At 53.7% G+C, this 15,870-nt stretch overlaps 1 protein-coding gene across 2 annotated transcripts in view; it reads left to right on the top strand.

The window, feature by feature from the left end:
- NUDCD3 (NudC domain containing 3) overlaps window positions 1-7,823 on the top strand; it is a 69,938-nt gene extending 62,115 nt beyond the window's left edge. For both annotated transcript variants that reach the window (XM_052639140.1, XM_052639139.1), the window contains 2 exons: window positions 3,008-3,196; window positions 6,092-7,823. In XM_052639140.1, coding sequence (XP_052495100.1) covers window positions 3,008-3,196; window positions 6,092-6,202 — 300 coding nt within the window. In that variant the 3' untranslated portion in view covers window positions 6,203-7,823. The remainder of the gene's footprint in view (window positions 1-3,007; window positions 3,197-6,091) is intronic.
- Window positions 7,824-15,870: the final 8,047 nt, after the last annotated feature.

Here is a 15,870-nt window from a genome sequence, read left to right on the forward strand (position 1 = left end):
TGCGTGCACAGCGTGGCTGAACGCCAGACCACTGTGCTAAGAGAAGAGCAGACCAAGACACAGACCAACAAGATGGCAAAGCGAGTGGCGGGCGGAGGGGGTCACCGACCAAGGGGACCAGGAACTTTAGGGTGTGGCTTGATAGTGGTAGCTGTGTGGCTGCATTTGTCAAAACTCATAGGATGGACCTACTCTCACAAGTGAGTTTTACTATGTGTCAGCTTACGCCTCCACAAACCCAATTAAAAAAAAATAGCTGTTAAAAAATCAAAACCAAATGTTAAACCATCAGACTACTTTATCAAAGATATTATTTTTAGACCTGAATCCTTCTTCCCCATTTCAAGAACATTTTCCACGTGTCCTCTGGGTGCTACATTTTGTATTGCTCAACCTGGAAAAGAAAGAAAGTTCTGACCCACTAGCACAGGAATGTGAGGACGTCGCATTGAGTGAAAGAAGCCAGGCATGGGACACATAGCCTTTGGGTCCATTTCTGGGAAGTGTCCAGAAAAGGCAAATAAATGATTTGTTGCCAGAGCTGGGGGAGGGCAAGCCTCTGGGCAGAGTGAGGAATGACCGCTCGTGGGTACGAGTTCTCTTTTTGTGATGATGAGAATGTTCTGGAACTAGACAGCCTCTGTGTGCAGAATGCATTGAATTGTTCACCTTAAAATGGCTCATTCTATGTTATGTGAATTTCCCCTTAAAGGTGGTGCTCATCTTAATGCCTGCTGGGTGTGCAGAGTGCCCATGCAGACGTGTTCTGTGGAGGCACGAGGCACAGGTAGTGAGGCCCACCAAGCTCCTCGTCAGGATCAGTCCCGTGGTGCCCCCGAGCCGTGTTAGGCCTGGCTGTGCGTGGACCTGACTGGGACCCCCCACGTGTGGTTTGTGTGAGAAGGACCAGCAGCAGAGCACCGGGGTGGGGTTCAGGCCCCGCCCCCGCCCCCCCCCCCCCCCCACAGTGCCGTTGAGGGCTGTTGGCCCGAGCGCAGCTCTGCTCTGCCTGTGGCATTGGGCGATCCAGGGGAGGCGCTGACTTCCAGGTAGAGGTAACAGTATGTATTTTACAGGGCTTGTATCAATGCTAATGATACACGTTAAGAGAGATCTCAGCAGTGATCTCATTATGATCACTCATGATCACTAACAAAGACACAAATAGATCTGAAGGGTTTGTTCTCTTTGGAAATTTATATTCTGTAAGTACAGTTGTCTCTCAGTATCCTCAAGGGGGTGGTTGCAGGACGCCCAGAGGATACCCACATCCAAGGATGCTCTCGTCTCTTAATACAGATGGGGTTGTGTCTGCACATAACCTACATGCATCCTCTCTTACACTTCATGGCGTGTACCTAATACAGTGCAGATGCTATGTAAACAGTTGTTGCTGAAGGAGACAAGTTCAAGTCTTGCTTTTGAAAACTTTCTGGAAATTTCTTTCCCAAATATTTGTGATCTGAAGTTGGTTGAGTCAGTGGATAGAGGGTTGACTGTTCCTCAGAAGCTCTCCTGGAACAGTATGAAGAGAGTGGATTTCCCCCTCAAGCCTTTCACTGCACTGGCCCAGAGATCTGCAGTTCCATGAAGATGGGGCTCAGAGCTTAGCACCGGGGTCTTGGAGGGCCAGGTCATGTCCACGCATGCAAGCAGGAGAGTAAGTGGGCAGAAAGCTGCCTGAGCAGCTGGGCAGAGCATCTGGACAGAGACTTCACTCTGACTGGAAACCGTGGTGTTGGCAGGGTAGAGGCCATTCATCTGATGAGGAGGGCAGAGCCCCTGCCGCCTCACCCTTGCCATCTGCACAGCCACGTCCACCCGTGATGCTCAGAAGTGGGGCAGCCACGTTGTGTGCTGGGCTGAGATACTGATGTTGATGCTTTGCTCGCGGTTTTCTGGAGCTGTCTCCACTGCGTGACCTGCCCTATCAGCGCCCATTCCTCAGCCGCTCTCAGCGCCTGGGGCTGAGCTCTGCTGGACCTGGGCTCCGTAGGGGCTCTTGGTGCACCGGGGCAGAGGGCCGGAGCTGGCAGCACTGCCCCTGCAGCCTGTGAGCCATGGGGCGGGCTGACTGACGGCCTCTGAGCATGCAGTATCTGCACAGAGGTCACTTGTCAGGACTGCCCGCTAGCCAGTCACACTGTCCTCATGGCACTGAGTAAGAGCTGCTCTTGCCGTGGGCTCATCATCTCTATCACCTCCGCACCCTTTTGGGCGTGACTGGGGGTTTCATCCTGTCCGAGAGTGGACAACGTGAGGTAGGTTTGCAGCTCACTTGTCAATTCTTGGTCAGCTGATAAGAGAGTTTCCCCAAGAACCCAGCTGCTGGGTGTAGGTCCCTGTGTGGACCCTGGGATGCGTGTACTTGACTTCACCTTCAGGCCAAGCCCTGCTATTGCGCCATCCTTGTCTCTCAGTTCTCATGCCCCGCTGACTCTTCTGTCTCCTCCCTGGGCTACACCATGAGGCTGGGCAGGAAGTGAGTCACACGCAGTGGTCGCCCTGGCCAGGCCAAGGAGGACAGTGGGACAAAGAAGCCTGGGCGTCAGGTTGTGGGGGAGTCTGTCAGGCTGAATGCTTGGTCCCTTGGCAGGGGACCCCAGCAGGCAGGAGACTGGCTGCTGCATTTGGAAGCAGGAAAGGTCATTGGGGTGGTGAGCTAGCGGGGGCTCAACAGGTGGATGTTGAAAGAAGCTCCTGTTTGGGCTCACGCTTCCCTTGGCAGCTGGGGAGGCTGCGACAGGGGCCAGTTACCATGGGTGGTGCAGCTCAGAGCAGCTGGAAACGTCCCCTCTGATGAGCAGGCTGGGCTTCTGGTGGCTGAGCAGGTGGGGTTGCTGATGCCCGTGGAGGGTCACTGTTTTCCTGAGAGGACCTGGGGACAAGGACCATAGGCACCACTCAGTCCCAGTTCTGGAGAGTGGAGTCCCCAGTGTCCCCACATTCCCCGGGTCCCCAGTGCCGCCTCCCCAGCCCTGACCCTGTCTCTGCCCTCGTGTGCCAGGTGAGCCTGAACAAGGTGGGTGAATACTGGTGGAGTGCCATCCTGGAGGGCGAGGAGCAGATCGACATTGACAAGATCAACAAGGAGCGCTCCATGGCCACGGTGGACGAGGAGGAGCACGCCGTCCTGGACCGGCTCACCTTCGACTACCACCAGAAGCTGCAGGGCAAGCCGCAGAGCCACGAGCTGGTACGGGCACGCACACTTCCTGGGCCTTCCTGGGGCTTGAGCTGGGGTGGATGGGGCATGCTGCTGTCTGTGCAGCTGCCTCCTGGGTTCCGACACGGCAGCCTGGGCCTGGTCACTGCCTGGGATGGGGCTCTGGTTCTGTGCCTGGACCGAGCCCAGGTGGCAGGGCCGAGAGGTGCCTCTCCAGAGGGTCCCTACCTCACACACTGGGGCCATCCCTCCCCTCAGCCCCTCCAAGACCCTCAGTACAGGAGGAACAGCCTGGCCCTGCCCTACCTCGGGTCCAGTGCAGGTTTGACCACAAAGGACCAGGGGGAAGAAAATTTTTCCAAGTCGCTCTCGAAGTCAGAGGCCTGAGAAGTGTGGCTGGCCAGCAGCCACAGAAGGGCAGGAGGACATCAGTGACTGGCGAGGAGGCTCATCTGGAGCCTGTGGTGGCAGAGAGGAGGATTAGACACGTGCTGTCTTTTTCCTGTTTGATGCTCCCAAGAGTGGCTGTTTAGAGAGGAGAGCTCCTCTCTCAGTGTCCCAAGTGAACCGCACGGGGGTTTGAGAGGAGGGTTGAGGTGTAGAGGTCACAGCATGTGTTGAAGGTCCTGTAGCTGGTCTGGCAGCAGGGTGGGGTTTGAACCCTGAGCTAGTTTCAGGCTTGTCTGTCATCCCTCCCCGAGTCTCTGAATCATCTCTTGATCTCGTTCACCAACCTTACCTGGGCTTATGGGGCTGGAGGCCAGGACTGAGGTTGACCATTGGCTCTCAGGCACCTGGTGGTCTCATCTGTGGAAAGTGGCCTCAGGCTGTAATCCCTGAGCTGGCCTAACACAGGACATGGGGTGCAACCACCTCTGTGCACGTTTAGGTGGTAGTTTTATCCAGTTAATGCTGCGTTTGCCTGCAGCCACCAGATGAAAGAGCAGTCTGAACACTGACCTGATGGGAGAGGGCCCTGGGCAGCTGTTGAAAGTTTGGATGTCTGGCCCCAGAGTGGGCAGGCACTTGGCCGTGAGGTCTAAATAAGAAGCAAGAGGTCCCTGCTGATGAGCTCAGGGCTGGGATCCACTGATCCAAGAAGCATCTGAAAAAGAAACCTGAAGACACTGGTCTGATGGAAAGGCTTCCGTGGTTTGAGTCGGAAGTAGTGGTTCTAGCAGGACTTGCCATGGGCCCGGCAGTGCTGACCGTGATGGCATGAGTGCCTGGCTGAGTGCAGTGCCCTGTGGAGGCCTTCAGTGGACACACGGGAGCCCTTGGATGGTGGTGCAGGCAGTGGGTCTCAGTGGTGACCCCTCATCCAGCTGACCTGCTCCTGGACGGCTCGGTGCCTCAGGGCTGTGTTAGGAGAGGCAGGGGCACCAGCACTGCTGTCTGGGACTCCTCTGGGCTCAGCAGGGATTGGGAACGAACGTCTGCATATGGGGCCTGGCCTCCTAGGCATCCCCCTGGACTGTCTTTGGCACACGGAGCCTTGAGGGACGCGCAGTGTGGGGAGCAGGTTTGGCACTGAGAGGAAAGCGTGGAGGCTTGAGGAGCCGGCAGAGCTGGTGTGGCCTGGTGGTGAGGCAGCTGGCCTCTGTGACATTGAAGCCCTGCACAGTCACTGTGGTCCCTGGAGGAAAGTGTCCCAAGAAGAGAGTCAGCACACTGCAGGTGGCTTTGGATGAGGGTGGTGGGAGGAGAGGCGGCTTAAGAAAGTAGGAGGTGGCAGTGAGGGGCTTGGGGCAGGACCAGTGTGGAGAGTGGGCTGAGGACCCTGTGGGGTTGGAGCAAGAGGGCCCGTCAGACTGCCCATGACGAGGCTGGGGTACGGGGACATCGCAGTGGGTCGAGCTCAGAGGGTGTGTCTCAAGTCAGAGCTCACTGGAGAGGTTTTGTCTCGATGCTCAGCTGAGGGGTGTGGAGTGAGAGCCTGAGAAGGAGGAGGCTCGGGGCGGTAGGCACGAGCTGGAGGAGGAGGGATGGGATGCAGGCCACCCTGTGGCTGCCGGTGCCCAGAGGCACGTGGTTGGGCGGGGCTAGTGCTGGCGTGCCAGGTGCTGTTCTAAGGTCCTTGGCGTGTGTCAGGTGCGCCGAGCCGAGCGCAGTACGCACTGCGTGTCTGACATGTTTGCTGCTGCACCACTCAGGTGGAATAACGGGGCAGAGAAGGCCCCGTCAGGAGCCCTGCGGTCTGGTCAGACACCAGGAGCTTTCCCCTCAGCTCACTCTGTCAGCCTAGAGGTTAAGAGGTGGGTAGGGCTTTCTGGCCCCGTGACCGTGAGTCTCTTCATTTTTCCTGGTCAGAAGGAAGGGGAGAGGGTTTCCAGCCCAGTGTGTTTGCAGGGAGGACGTGGAGATGTGGGGACCTGGGGGGACGGGGCCTGTGGCGCCGTGAGGGCCTCCCACACGGCGCAGCCACCTGCTGCCAGCCCTGAAGGCTGGTGGTCCAGGCTGGGATGATTGAGCCCACCTTGGGTAACAGCTTTGGCCCCTGCCCCCAGGGGCTGTGGGATTGGTGATTGGTGGGTACACAGTCAGACATCCTGAGGTCTCTCCCTTTGAGTCACAGCCTAGGTCATTCCTAGACTGTCTGAGAGCGCAGGCCTGGAGGCCACCCGCCTTGTCCCTATGAAAGGGGGGTGGAGACCCTCTCTTTACAGCTCCGTGGGCTGTGGCCCTCAGGCCCTTTGGAGCTTGGACAGATACTCCTGGTGACCAGGGACAGCATCCAAACCAGGAAGATGGCCGGTGTTGCTCTGGGGACAGGATGGGCTGGAACCTGAATGTGGGGAGCAGGGGCTTGCGGAGGGTCTGCTGTCAGCCCAGGCAGGTCCTCTTCCGGAGGAAGCAGGGCAGAGTTCTGCTCTGGGACGTGCAGGCCTGGTGACTACAGTTAACCTGTCTGTTTTCTGTTTGTAGAAAGTCCATGAGATGCTGAAGAAGGGGTGGGATGCTGAAGGCTCTCCCTTCCGAGGCCAGCGATTCGACCCGGCCATGTTCAACATCTCCCCGGGGGCTGTGCAGTTTTAATGACCGGAGGAGAGGACGCCCTCGCCGGCAGGGAAACGGGGCCGTGGCGGTGCCCCCCAGCTCCCTCCTGCCGGGGACTCGCTGTCTAGTTTCAAGGGTGAACCCGGCCTCCACCCTGCCCTGCGTCTCCAGACTGTTTCAGAGCGGGGTGGGGCTGTGCGCCTTGCGACGGGGGGAGCAGGGACTGTCTCAGCGGGCGCAGCTCTGGGCCCTGCCGGCACCGCTCGCCACTCCCTCCCTCCCTGCGCTCATGGCTCCGCTCCTGTGCTCTCTGCTTGCTGTCCTCCGTGCGCTCGGGGCGGGCGTGGGTGCCCCTCGGCTGTGGAAGCGCAGGCAGGGATGTGCAGGCTGAGGGCTGGGCTCAGGGCCAGTTTGGGGAAGCTGCTGCCTTGCCCTCTTGCTGGGTGTGTTCTTGTGTCGTCTTGCCTGTCTGCTTGTGCGCGTCCACCGCCTTCCTCAGCCTCGTTGAGGAGCCATGGAAACCAGGGTGCTGGTCTCTGGTTCTGGGTGCTGGAAGCGTCTCTGGTGGCCTCAGGCCCTGCACAGTAGGGTCTCTGTCTTCTGATTGGCCTGTCCTGCTGCCACCCGGCCTAGCACTTTCCCCTGGGGGACCTAGTTCTTGTCAGAGCTAGCTGGGCCAGGCGCCCTCAGGAGACCTCATGGTGTGTCACTGCTCACTGCAGCCCCAGGTCCTTTCTTGGCCGAAGCCAGACTGTGCAACCCAGAGCTTGGGGCCCTGCTCCCGCTGCTCTCCCAGGACCCAGAGCCCTTGCCCTTCGCCAGGACCGCGCGGCTGCCCTATTGGTCTGTTACCTTGCAGGCCTCTGCACCCTGGAACCTGCCCTTGGGCTCTGTGTGCTGGACTGCGGGAGGAGGAGCCCTGGGGGTGGGGACGTTCCTTCTAGAAACTTCCACCTTCAGTTGCGTGGGTGGGAGCTGGTTGATTGCTGTGTGTGGGGGCAGGTTTCTGGCTCACAGGGCCCTGTAGACACACTCCTGGGAAGCGCTTGCTCCAATGCCATCACGGGAGGTGTGTACACCTGGTGACTGGTGGGAGCACCACCAAGGGGGCACGGAGCACTGTTGTTGGCTGTCGTCTCCAAGGCTGGTCACGGAGCTGCTGAGGCCCGTTTTCAGCGTCCTCCGGATCTCACCTGTCCCACATAGTGAGAGGTCTCACTGGTCTGTGTGAGAACCATTCTGGCACCGTGCCTGTCTCCTCCCCTCCGCCACCCCCAGCGGGTCCTCTGCCGTCAACGGGTGGGGTATGAGGCCTGCACCTTGGCTGTTGGGAGCTGTGGACTCCATGGTCAGTTGTCTTCCTTTTGCCCAATTTTATTTTCAAATGTTTGCATTTTTCCTCACCCCACTGGGGATACTAGCAGCTTGCCGGCATCTGGGAGTGGCAGGCTGGGGGGCTTGCCATCTTGTGGGCTGCCTGCACCCCTCGCTGCTGGCCTGGGCCCTGGACCTGTGCACTCTGCCTGTTTTCTCTCTTCAGACACGGCAGGAGCAGTTTGGCCACTGAGCTCCATCAGCTGAGGTCCAAGGAAAATGGGGTGCCCGCCTGCGAAATCACCCTGTCTCCGGTGTTGGTTTGCAATAAATCTGTATTTAAGCACTTCTGGGTCTGTGTGTGATATTTTCTGCCAAGACGGTTTTCACTATGTGGTCATTACCCGAATTCTAGCCATCAGGCCCATGTATACAGCAAACACCAAAATGGGAATTCCTAAATAGCTCCCAAAGCTGTTTCTTATCCAGCCTGCATCCTGGCAAGACTTCACACAGCTTTCAGAAACATAATAAGCTTTCGATCAGGAAAAAAGATTGTAGCTCTAGAGCTCACATCCATTTCCAAGCAGGATTCAAAAGACTTCAGCCAGAGGGTCCTTGGTGGCCCATTTACCTGCAGTGGCCGCGGAGTACTGGCCTCGTGCTCGTGCCTGCACCCCTCCAGGCATAACAGGCTTTGGCACGTCCTGTGCCTCAGTCACATTGCAGGCTCTCCAGTGTGGCCTCCCCCACCCCCACCCCCATTCCAGGGGCCGAGCTTAATGGGCAGAACCTGGTGGGTATTTCTTGAATGAATGAAGAATGTAGACAGTCCAACAGTGAAATTACCTAGCAAACTCCCAGGGCAGAAATAATCTGCCAGGAAGGACAGCGCTGTCTTCAACAGTTTGTCTCCAAAGTGTGCAGGAGGGAGAAGTCAGGAGTATTTTGTGTGCAAATGTGTCCAGGAGGTGGCAGCTGCCTTACAGAGACCTGACCACTCAGAGCACAGTCTGGGGAACAGACCCAAACCCACCTCCAATCTGCTCCCCAGGCGGCCAGCTGGCAGCAATCTCAACCCAGGGCGGATAAGTTGTTTCCGTGAATAAAGAGTGGAGTGTGGGCGTGGAAGCAGTCTTCGGTAAGCACTCTCTCTCCCTCTTGGACAGAGGGCAGGCTCCAGAGCAGAGCTCCTGCCCTGAACAGTGGCTAACATATGGGACTGGTCCCCCGTGGCCTGGGAATCAAGTTGTCCAAGCCTGGTTGGTCCCAGGCACACCTCTCCTGAACATGAGGTTGGCACGCTATCGCTCGGCTTGCTGATGCCCCCTGGACACGGTGAGGGATCCCAAGGCCTCTCCTTCAGTCCCTATCACAACTTCAGGGGCGAGGAAAAAGTAATAATCTGTGATTTCAGGCTCAGCTTACCCCTCAGCTTGTCCACACGAGCTTGGTTTTATCTACCTGCTTTGTTTTATTCTTTATAACTCAAGGTTGGGTCACTGGTCTGCTTTCAAAGGGAAAAAGCATCAGATGCCAGGTGGGGCCTTAGATCTCCCTGCCCCTGGAACCTTGAGCTGGACGCCACTCCCTGCTCTCCCAGCCCTGTTCTGCGGAATCTGGCATTTGCTGCCATTGGCTTGGGGAGGGTAGGTCTGGAATCACACCCTCCAGCCCCCGCTGGGAGAGTCTGGCTACTGTGACTCAGACTTGGTGGTGCTGAGAGGGGTCAACCTGGTGGAGCAGGGTGACACCACCTGTTTATAGGGCACCTGTGGGCCTGAGCTGGCCATCCTCCCACAGAGCAGGCCCAGGCCTGTCCTTTCTGGAAGAGGCCTTTGCAAGAGAGGTGTCTGGACCCGAAGGTGAGTCAGGGCTTCTCCAGGGAGCTCTGGCCAGACCTTCCATCACCTCTGTCCTGGTTCCTCCTGGGAGGGATCCTAGGCTTTTGGCCAGCACTGGCTGGGGCATTAGAGACTTTGGCTCAAACTCCCTGTGTATAATGGTCACGGGGGAAGTGTCACCACTGAGGCATGAGCTGGGCCTCACTCGTGCCCCCATTCCCAGTGGAACCCCCTGCCTCTGCTCTTGCATTGCCCCAGAGATGGTCTGGCTCTGCATATAGATGCTGAAGGGGTGCAAAGCACCTCCCAGCACCATTCACCCACTGAAACTCTTGACAGCCCAGACACTCCAAGAGAGGCCCCAGAGGGCACTTCAGAGGCCACAGCAGAGCATTGGGGCGGGGGGCGGGGTGGCAGAGGTCCCTCCTGCAGGGATGGTGAGCCTGCTGTCTGAGGAACAGGGTCATTGGGAAGCTGCTGAGGTTATGACCTTGCAGGGACCAGGGTCAGAAACATCGTGTTAGGGTTAGAGTGTCCCCTGATGGGCCAGGGCTGCAGAAGTGTGGCCTAGGGAGTCAGCAGCCCCTAAAGAGGGTGTGTCTGGCCTACAGAGTGCCCACAGGGGGTTTGGGGTTAACAGAGGCCAGGGAGGGGATGCAGAGTGGGGCCTCTGGTGGAGAAGGTGCCAGCACTCTCCATGACCACCCATCAGGGCCAGGCTGGTGCAGAAGACCCAGGGTGGGAGACCTCAGTCCAAGGTGCAAGGTGCCAGCAGAGGGCAGAGGACAGCAAAGGGAAGTGGAGGCAGGGGCAGGAAGGAGGAGAGGGGCCCTGCCAAGCCCCACACGAGCTGTGTTCTTAAACAGCCCCATCCATTGAGCACGAAGCATCCCCAGGAGCCACCCTGAGTGTGCGGGGTCTGCGCCAGCTCCTTCCGGGGTGTCAGCACGCACATCGGTGTTTCATACCAGCCTCAGTACCAGCACCTGGGAGGACTTAAGATGTGACCTACAGGTCCAGAAACTAGGTGGGAATCCAGATGCTTCCCAGAGTCTGAGCAGTGCTGTCCACCCACCCTGGCAGAGCACCCTGAATCCAACCATTGGGTTAGCAGTGCGTTTGGGGCCCACTGACAACGTGTTGGCCCTCGCCCGCCTTCAGGAGAGGGCTGGCAGTGCTTGCTAGAGAGAGGGGATGCGTTCTTGTGCTCCAGATTCCTTCTACCTCATTTCAGGACACTCAGGGTCCAAGAGCGAGGAAGGAAGGAAGAAAGGAGAGCAAGCAGCAGGCAGGTGGGGAGTTTGTGCCCCCTCCTAATCTCTGGACCACGTTCCTGTCAAGAGGTTGGATGCGGGGTTCCTCGGGACACCGTCAGAGGCTTCCTCCAGTGGAGAGGGTAGCAGGGCTCACCTCTCCCCGTGGGAACTCTGATTCCACTGGCCTGTTCCACCTGCTGCGACCCCTCCCGTGGGGTTCCTGCCCAACCCGACTACCCCGGGGGCCACAGTGCAGCCATGCTCTGTCTCTGAGTACGTCGACCCAGTGACAGGAGAGGGCTCCTGTGTTCAAATCCTTGGTTAGGGGGAAGCAGATGGTGTTTCTGGAACATTGTATCGCATTCCGCTGGACTGGACACCATCAGGACATCCTGGGTACCCCCTGGGACTCTGTAGATCAGCGTCTCCCAGTGCTAGTCACAAGAGCACATCCCGTGTTTACGGTCAGTAACAAGCGACAAGGTCTCTGGGACCCCCAACTCCCTGGGTTAGTGGCTCACATGAAGCCCAGAGATCTGGGGCAGGCCAGGGTGTGGACAGGCACTCCACACACCCCTGGGCCTGGGGCCAGGGATGCGGCAGTGAGGGCCCAACAAGTCCAGGTCTTGAAAGCCTGTGCCAGGTGTGCAGGGTGGCAGGTCCTGAAAAGGTACCCGTTGACCCCTCCAGTGGCATCGTGACCCCAAGCTTCCCCCCCTCTCACCACCGCCTTCACACCTGGAGAGGTGGGTGCACCTGTGAGTCCACCCAACCAGTCCCTGGCCTCTGCTCGCCTCCCCGCTCCAGTCCCCTCTCCCCTCTGCTTTCATACTTCTCTCCCTTCCCCTTCCCACTCCCCACCTCCACTTTTCTCTCCCCTCCTCTCCCCGCTGCTTTCATCTCCCCTCTGTTCCCGTCCTTTCCCTCCTCCCTCCGCTGTCCTGCTCACCTCCTCAGGCCTTCCTCTCCTGACCCCAAGGCAGGAAGATGACCACACCCTTTAACATGTTTATTGTGGTACCAGATGCATGAGACAGAATTTAGCGTCTCACCCATGTTGAAGCGTGCAGTTCAGTGGCATTAAGTGCGTTCACGTGGGTCTGCAGTCATCACCACTGTCCACGTCCAGAACTTATCTTCCCAAAGCGAAATTCCATATCGGTTAAAATTTTTAAAAATTTGTGGCAGGTATTGGAAGTGAGATTTAACAGAAGTCTCCATTTCTGGGCTCTGTTGACCGCTTGGGGACCCAGACAGGTGGCATCCGGGCAGCTGTGGCGGTAGCAGGTGGGCGGAGCCAGCCACTGCAACCCCCTTCGCTCCACTGATGCTCCCTCAGGCACTGGAAGTGAAGGCAGGAGAGTTCACGTCAGAGTGCTGCAATGATGGGAAGACATGACCAGCCATTGCTTCCCATGAAGGTGGTGGGGGCCTGCGGGCCAATAAATGCAGGCAGGCTCTCCAAGCTGGAAAAGGCCAGGAAAAGGATGCTCTCCCAGAGCCTCGAAAAGAACACAGCCCTGCCAACATTGCTTCTCGCCCCACGAGACCCATCTGGGGCTTCTGACTACCAGTACTCTGAGAAAATAATTATGTTTTTTTTTAAGTTACTTATTTATTTTTGACTGCACTGTCTTTGTTGCTGCTGTGGGCTTTCTCTAGTTGCGGCGAGCAGGGGCTTCTCTAGTTGCAGTGTGCAAGCTTCCTGTGATGGCTTCTCATTTTGGAGTGCAGAATCTAGGGTGCACAAGGCTTCAACAGTCGTGCCTCACTGGCTCAGCTGCCCTGTGACATGTGGGATCCTAGTTCCTAGACTAGGGATTGAACCCATATACCCTGCATTGGCAACAAATTCTTAACTACTGGACCACCAGGGAAGTCCCAAATGTATTTTTTTAACCTACTAAATTCGTGATAATTTGTTAAAAGCAGCAGTAGGAAATTAACATGCCTGAGTGATAGACACTGTCAATATTTTATATTTTAACTGGTCTAATAGGTGGGTGCTAGTTTCTCATTGTGATTTAATTTGTATTTTTCCAATGGCTGACTGTGGTAAACATCTTTTCATGTGCCTTTTGTCATCCATATATCTTTTTTGGTGAAATGTTTGTCAAATGTTTTGCTTATTTCCTAATTGGACTAATTGTTTTTTAAAGTTTTAAATTTTTAAACTATATTCTAGGTAAAAGTCCTTTGTTGGATATGTGATTTGCAAATGTTTTCTCCCTGTCTGTGATTAAATCTTTTTAATCTTTTAGCACAGACTTTCTCAGAGCTAAAGGTTTTAATGTTGGCAAGGTCCAATTTATTAAAATTATTTTATAATTCATGCTTTCAGTATCGTTCTGTTTTGAGCTAAGGTCCTTGTAGACAGTGTATAGTTGGGTCATGTTTTTTAAATCCATTCTACCAATCTCTGTCTTTTAATTGGTGTATTTAGACCATATATGTTTAAAGTAATTATTGGTATATTAGGCTTTTGTTTGTCACTTTAATATTTCTTTTCTGTTTTTGTTCCTTTTTTCATTCCTCTCTTTCTTTTTCATTGGCTTTCTTTTCATGAACCTTTTTAATAAGTCTACTCTGATTTATTTGTAACATTTTTTTGTATATTGCCTTGTATAGTTTTATTTAGTGATTGCCCTAAGTATCTCATACACATATATAACTGGTCATGGTCCAGTGGTGTTGACATTTTCTCACTTTGAGTGAGTCTAGCCATTTTACTTTTGTTAATGTGTCTTCATTCTTCTAAGTTTTAAAATACATTTGTCTTCAGGATTTCCTCTACATTGAGAAACCACATCAGATGGCATTAGGATTTTTACTTAAGCCATGACATGTTATTAAAGAAATTCATGAAGTGACGTTGTCTATCGTGTTTATTTATTTTTTGGCCACCTCACATGGCTTGTAGGATCTTAGTTCCCTAGCCAGGGATCAAAACCAGCCCCTGGCAGTGGAAACGCATAGTCCTAACCACTGGGTCACCAGGGATTCCCTGTTTTCTTTATATTTGTCCTCTCCATTGTTCTTTTCTTGAAAAAGGTCCTTGCCTTCTTTTGTCATTATATCTGGAGAGCTTCCTTCAGCCATTCTTTAAAGTTAGGTCTGATAGCAACATATTTTCTTAGTTTTTCTTCATCTTGGAATACTTTTATTTCCCCTGCATTCCTGAAGGGTAATTTCACTGGATTTTGCAATTGACTCTTCTCTTTTTTTCAGCACATGAAAAATAATATGATACTGTGCCACTCACTTCTGAGCCACCAGGGTTTCGGGTGAGAAATCTGCTGTCATTTGAATGATATGCCTCTATTAGTAATGTATTGTTTCTGACGATTTTGAAGATTTCTTCTTCTTTGTTTTCAGAAGTTTAGTCATGATGTCTTGGTGTGGATCTCTTTAGGTTTTTCCTATTTGCGGTTTGCTCAACTTCTTGAATCTGTCACGCGAGTGTATGTTCCTCGATTTTTTGTCTCGTCACAACAGAGATTTGCAGTGACGGACATTAAAGCCCCCTCGGCGTGTCACAGCTCTCAGGTCTTGGATAGACCGTGTTATAGCTCTCAGGTCTCGAATGGACCGTGTTATAGCTCTTAGGCAAATCAGTGTTACAGCGCAGTGTTACAGCTCTATTTTATTCAGAAGATAGCAGGAAAATCCATCTTCAAGGCGTGAGGGCACGTCGACCTAAAGACACGAGGAGAAGAGGCCCCAGCACGCGCGGGAGAGAGAGAGAGAGAGCAGGCTCTGGCTCCTCTGTTTATATGTTTGCCTCTCCCTGCGCCTGTCCTATGCAAACTGGGCCAGCCAGGAGTGTTGTTTGTTTTACCTGAGGTCCTCACTCTGGTCCTCGGACCTTCTTTTGTTTCATTTTCATGGGCTTTTCCCTTCCTTGTCTTGTAGCCACCGCCATTTTGGACTCCTTTTCCCTGTTCTACCTACCTAACAAATCTGTATATTTATTTCTTTTGTAAAAATCGGGATTTTAAAAAAGACACCATTTATTAAATTACTTTTTCAGCCCCTTATTCTTTCTTCCTGCCTTCTAAGATAATAAGAATGATACAATATGAATGTTGGATTTTGTGTCCTTGTTCCATAGATCTGTTCATTTTATTTTTCAGTCTATTTTCCGCCTGTTGTTCAGAATGAGTAAATTCTATTGATCTTTCTTTTAAGTTTACTGATTCTATCCTCTGTCATCTCTAATATACTGGAGAGTTTATTCTGCAAAGTTTTTAATTTGGTTAGTGTACTTTTCAGTTCTATAATTTATACTTTATAGAAAATATTAATTTAAAAAAAAAATTTTTTTTTCCTACCCCTAACCCCACCTCTGTCAACCACCAATCTGTTCTCTGTATCCTTGAGCTTTTTTTTTTAAGGTCCACTTATAAGAGACGTTATATGGTATTTGTCTTTCTCTCTCTGACTTATTTCACTGAGTATAATGCTCTTGAGGTCCATCCATGTTGTCAACAAGTGGCAGGATTTCATTCTTTTTTATAACTGAATAATATTCCATCAGATGTATATATCACAATTTCTTTGTCCATTCATCTATCCATGGACACTTAGGTTCTTTTTATGTCTGGCTACTGTAAATAATTCTGCAGTGAACATGAGGGAACATACATCTTTTTGAAGATTGTAAGCAATGGAGAAAGAGTTCTTAAACAGCCACCCTCAGGCAGAGCAAGAAGGAAACCTGTTAGATAAGCATCATGACCACGGCCTAAGGGGCAGGTTTCCAAGTAGATATGCATTTCCGGGCTAACTGTAATCTTTTCCAGAGACCTTGGAGGGTGGATGTTTCCCTTCTACTTACCCCCTGCCTTGCTACAGTGGCCGTGTCTTCTGGTGGCAGGGAGTGGGGGGTCTTTACCTGCATTGGTGCCCTTGTTTCTTGTTTGGTGCCCGTTTTTCTGTGACTGACCCACCCAGGAAGCGCCTCTTGATCACCCGGTTCTTAGGACCAGGAGGGCTTTCGTTCCTGGGTACCACGGGATTGTGGCGGCTGGAGAGATGGTTCTTGTGCGTCTGCTGCTCCCAGGACACTGCACAGACTGTGAACTGAGGCGCATCCTCCAGTCTTGCTGTGAAAAAGGCGTCTTTGCTTCTCTTAGAGCATCAGCTTGAGGGGCAGACCTCAGGTTTGGCACATTTAGTGGCTTATAGAGCTGCTCTCAAGGAATGTAGGCTGTTGCCGCCGGCTTGACACTCTCCATCTGTCTTGCTTCAGCTCACTGGAGTCACCCAGAAAAGAGTTCCTCTCATCTGGAGC

The sequence above is a fragment of the Budorcas taxicolor genome, chromosome 4 (genome assembly GCF_023091745.1).
Source record: "Budorcas taxicolor isolate Tak-1 chromosome 4, Takin1.1, whole genome shotgun sequence".
Taxonomy (NCBI): domain Eukaryota; kingdom Metazoa; phylum Chordata; class Mammalia; order Artiodactyla; family Bovidae; genus Budorcas; species Budorcas taxicolor.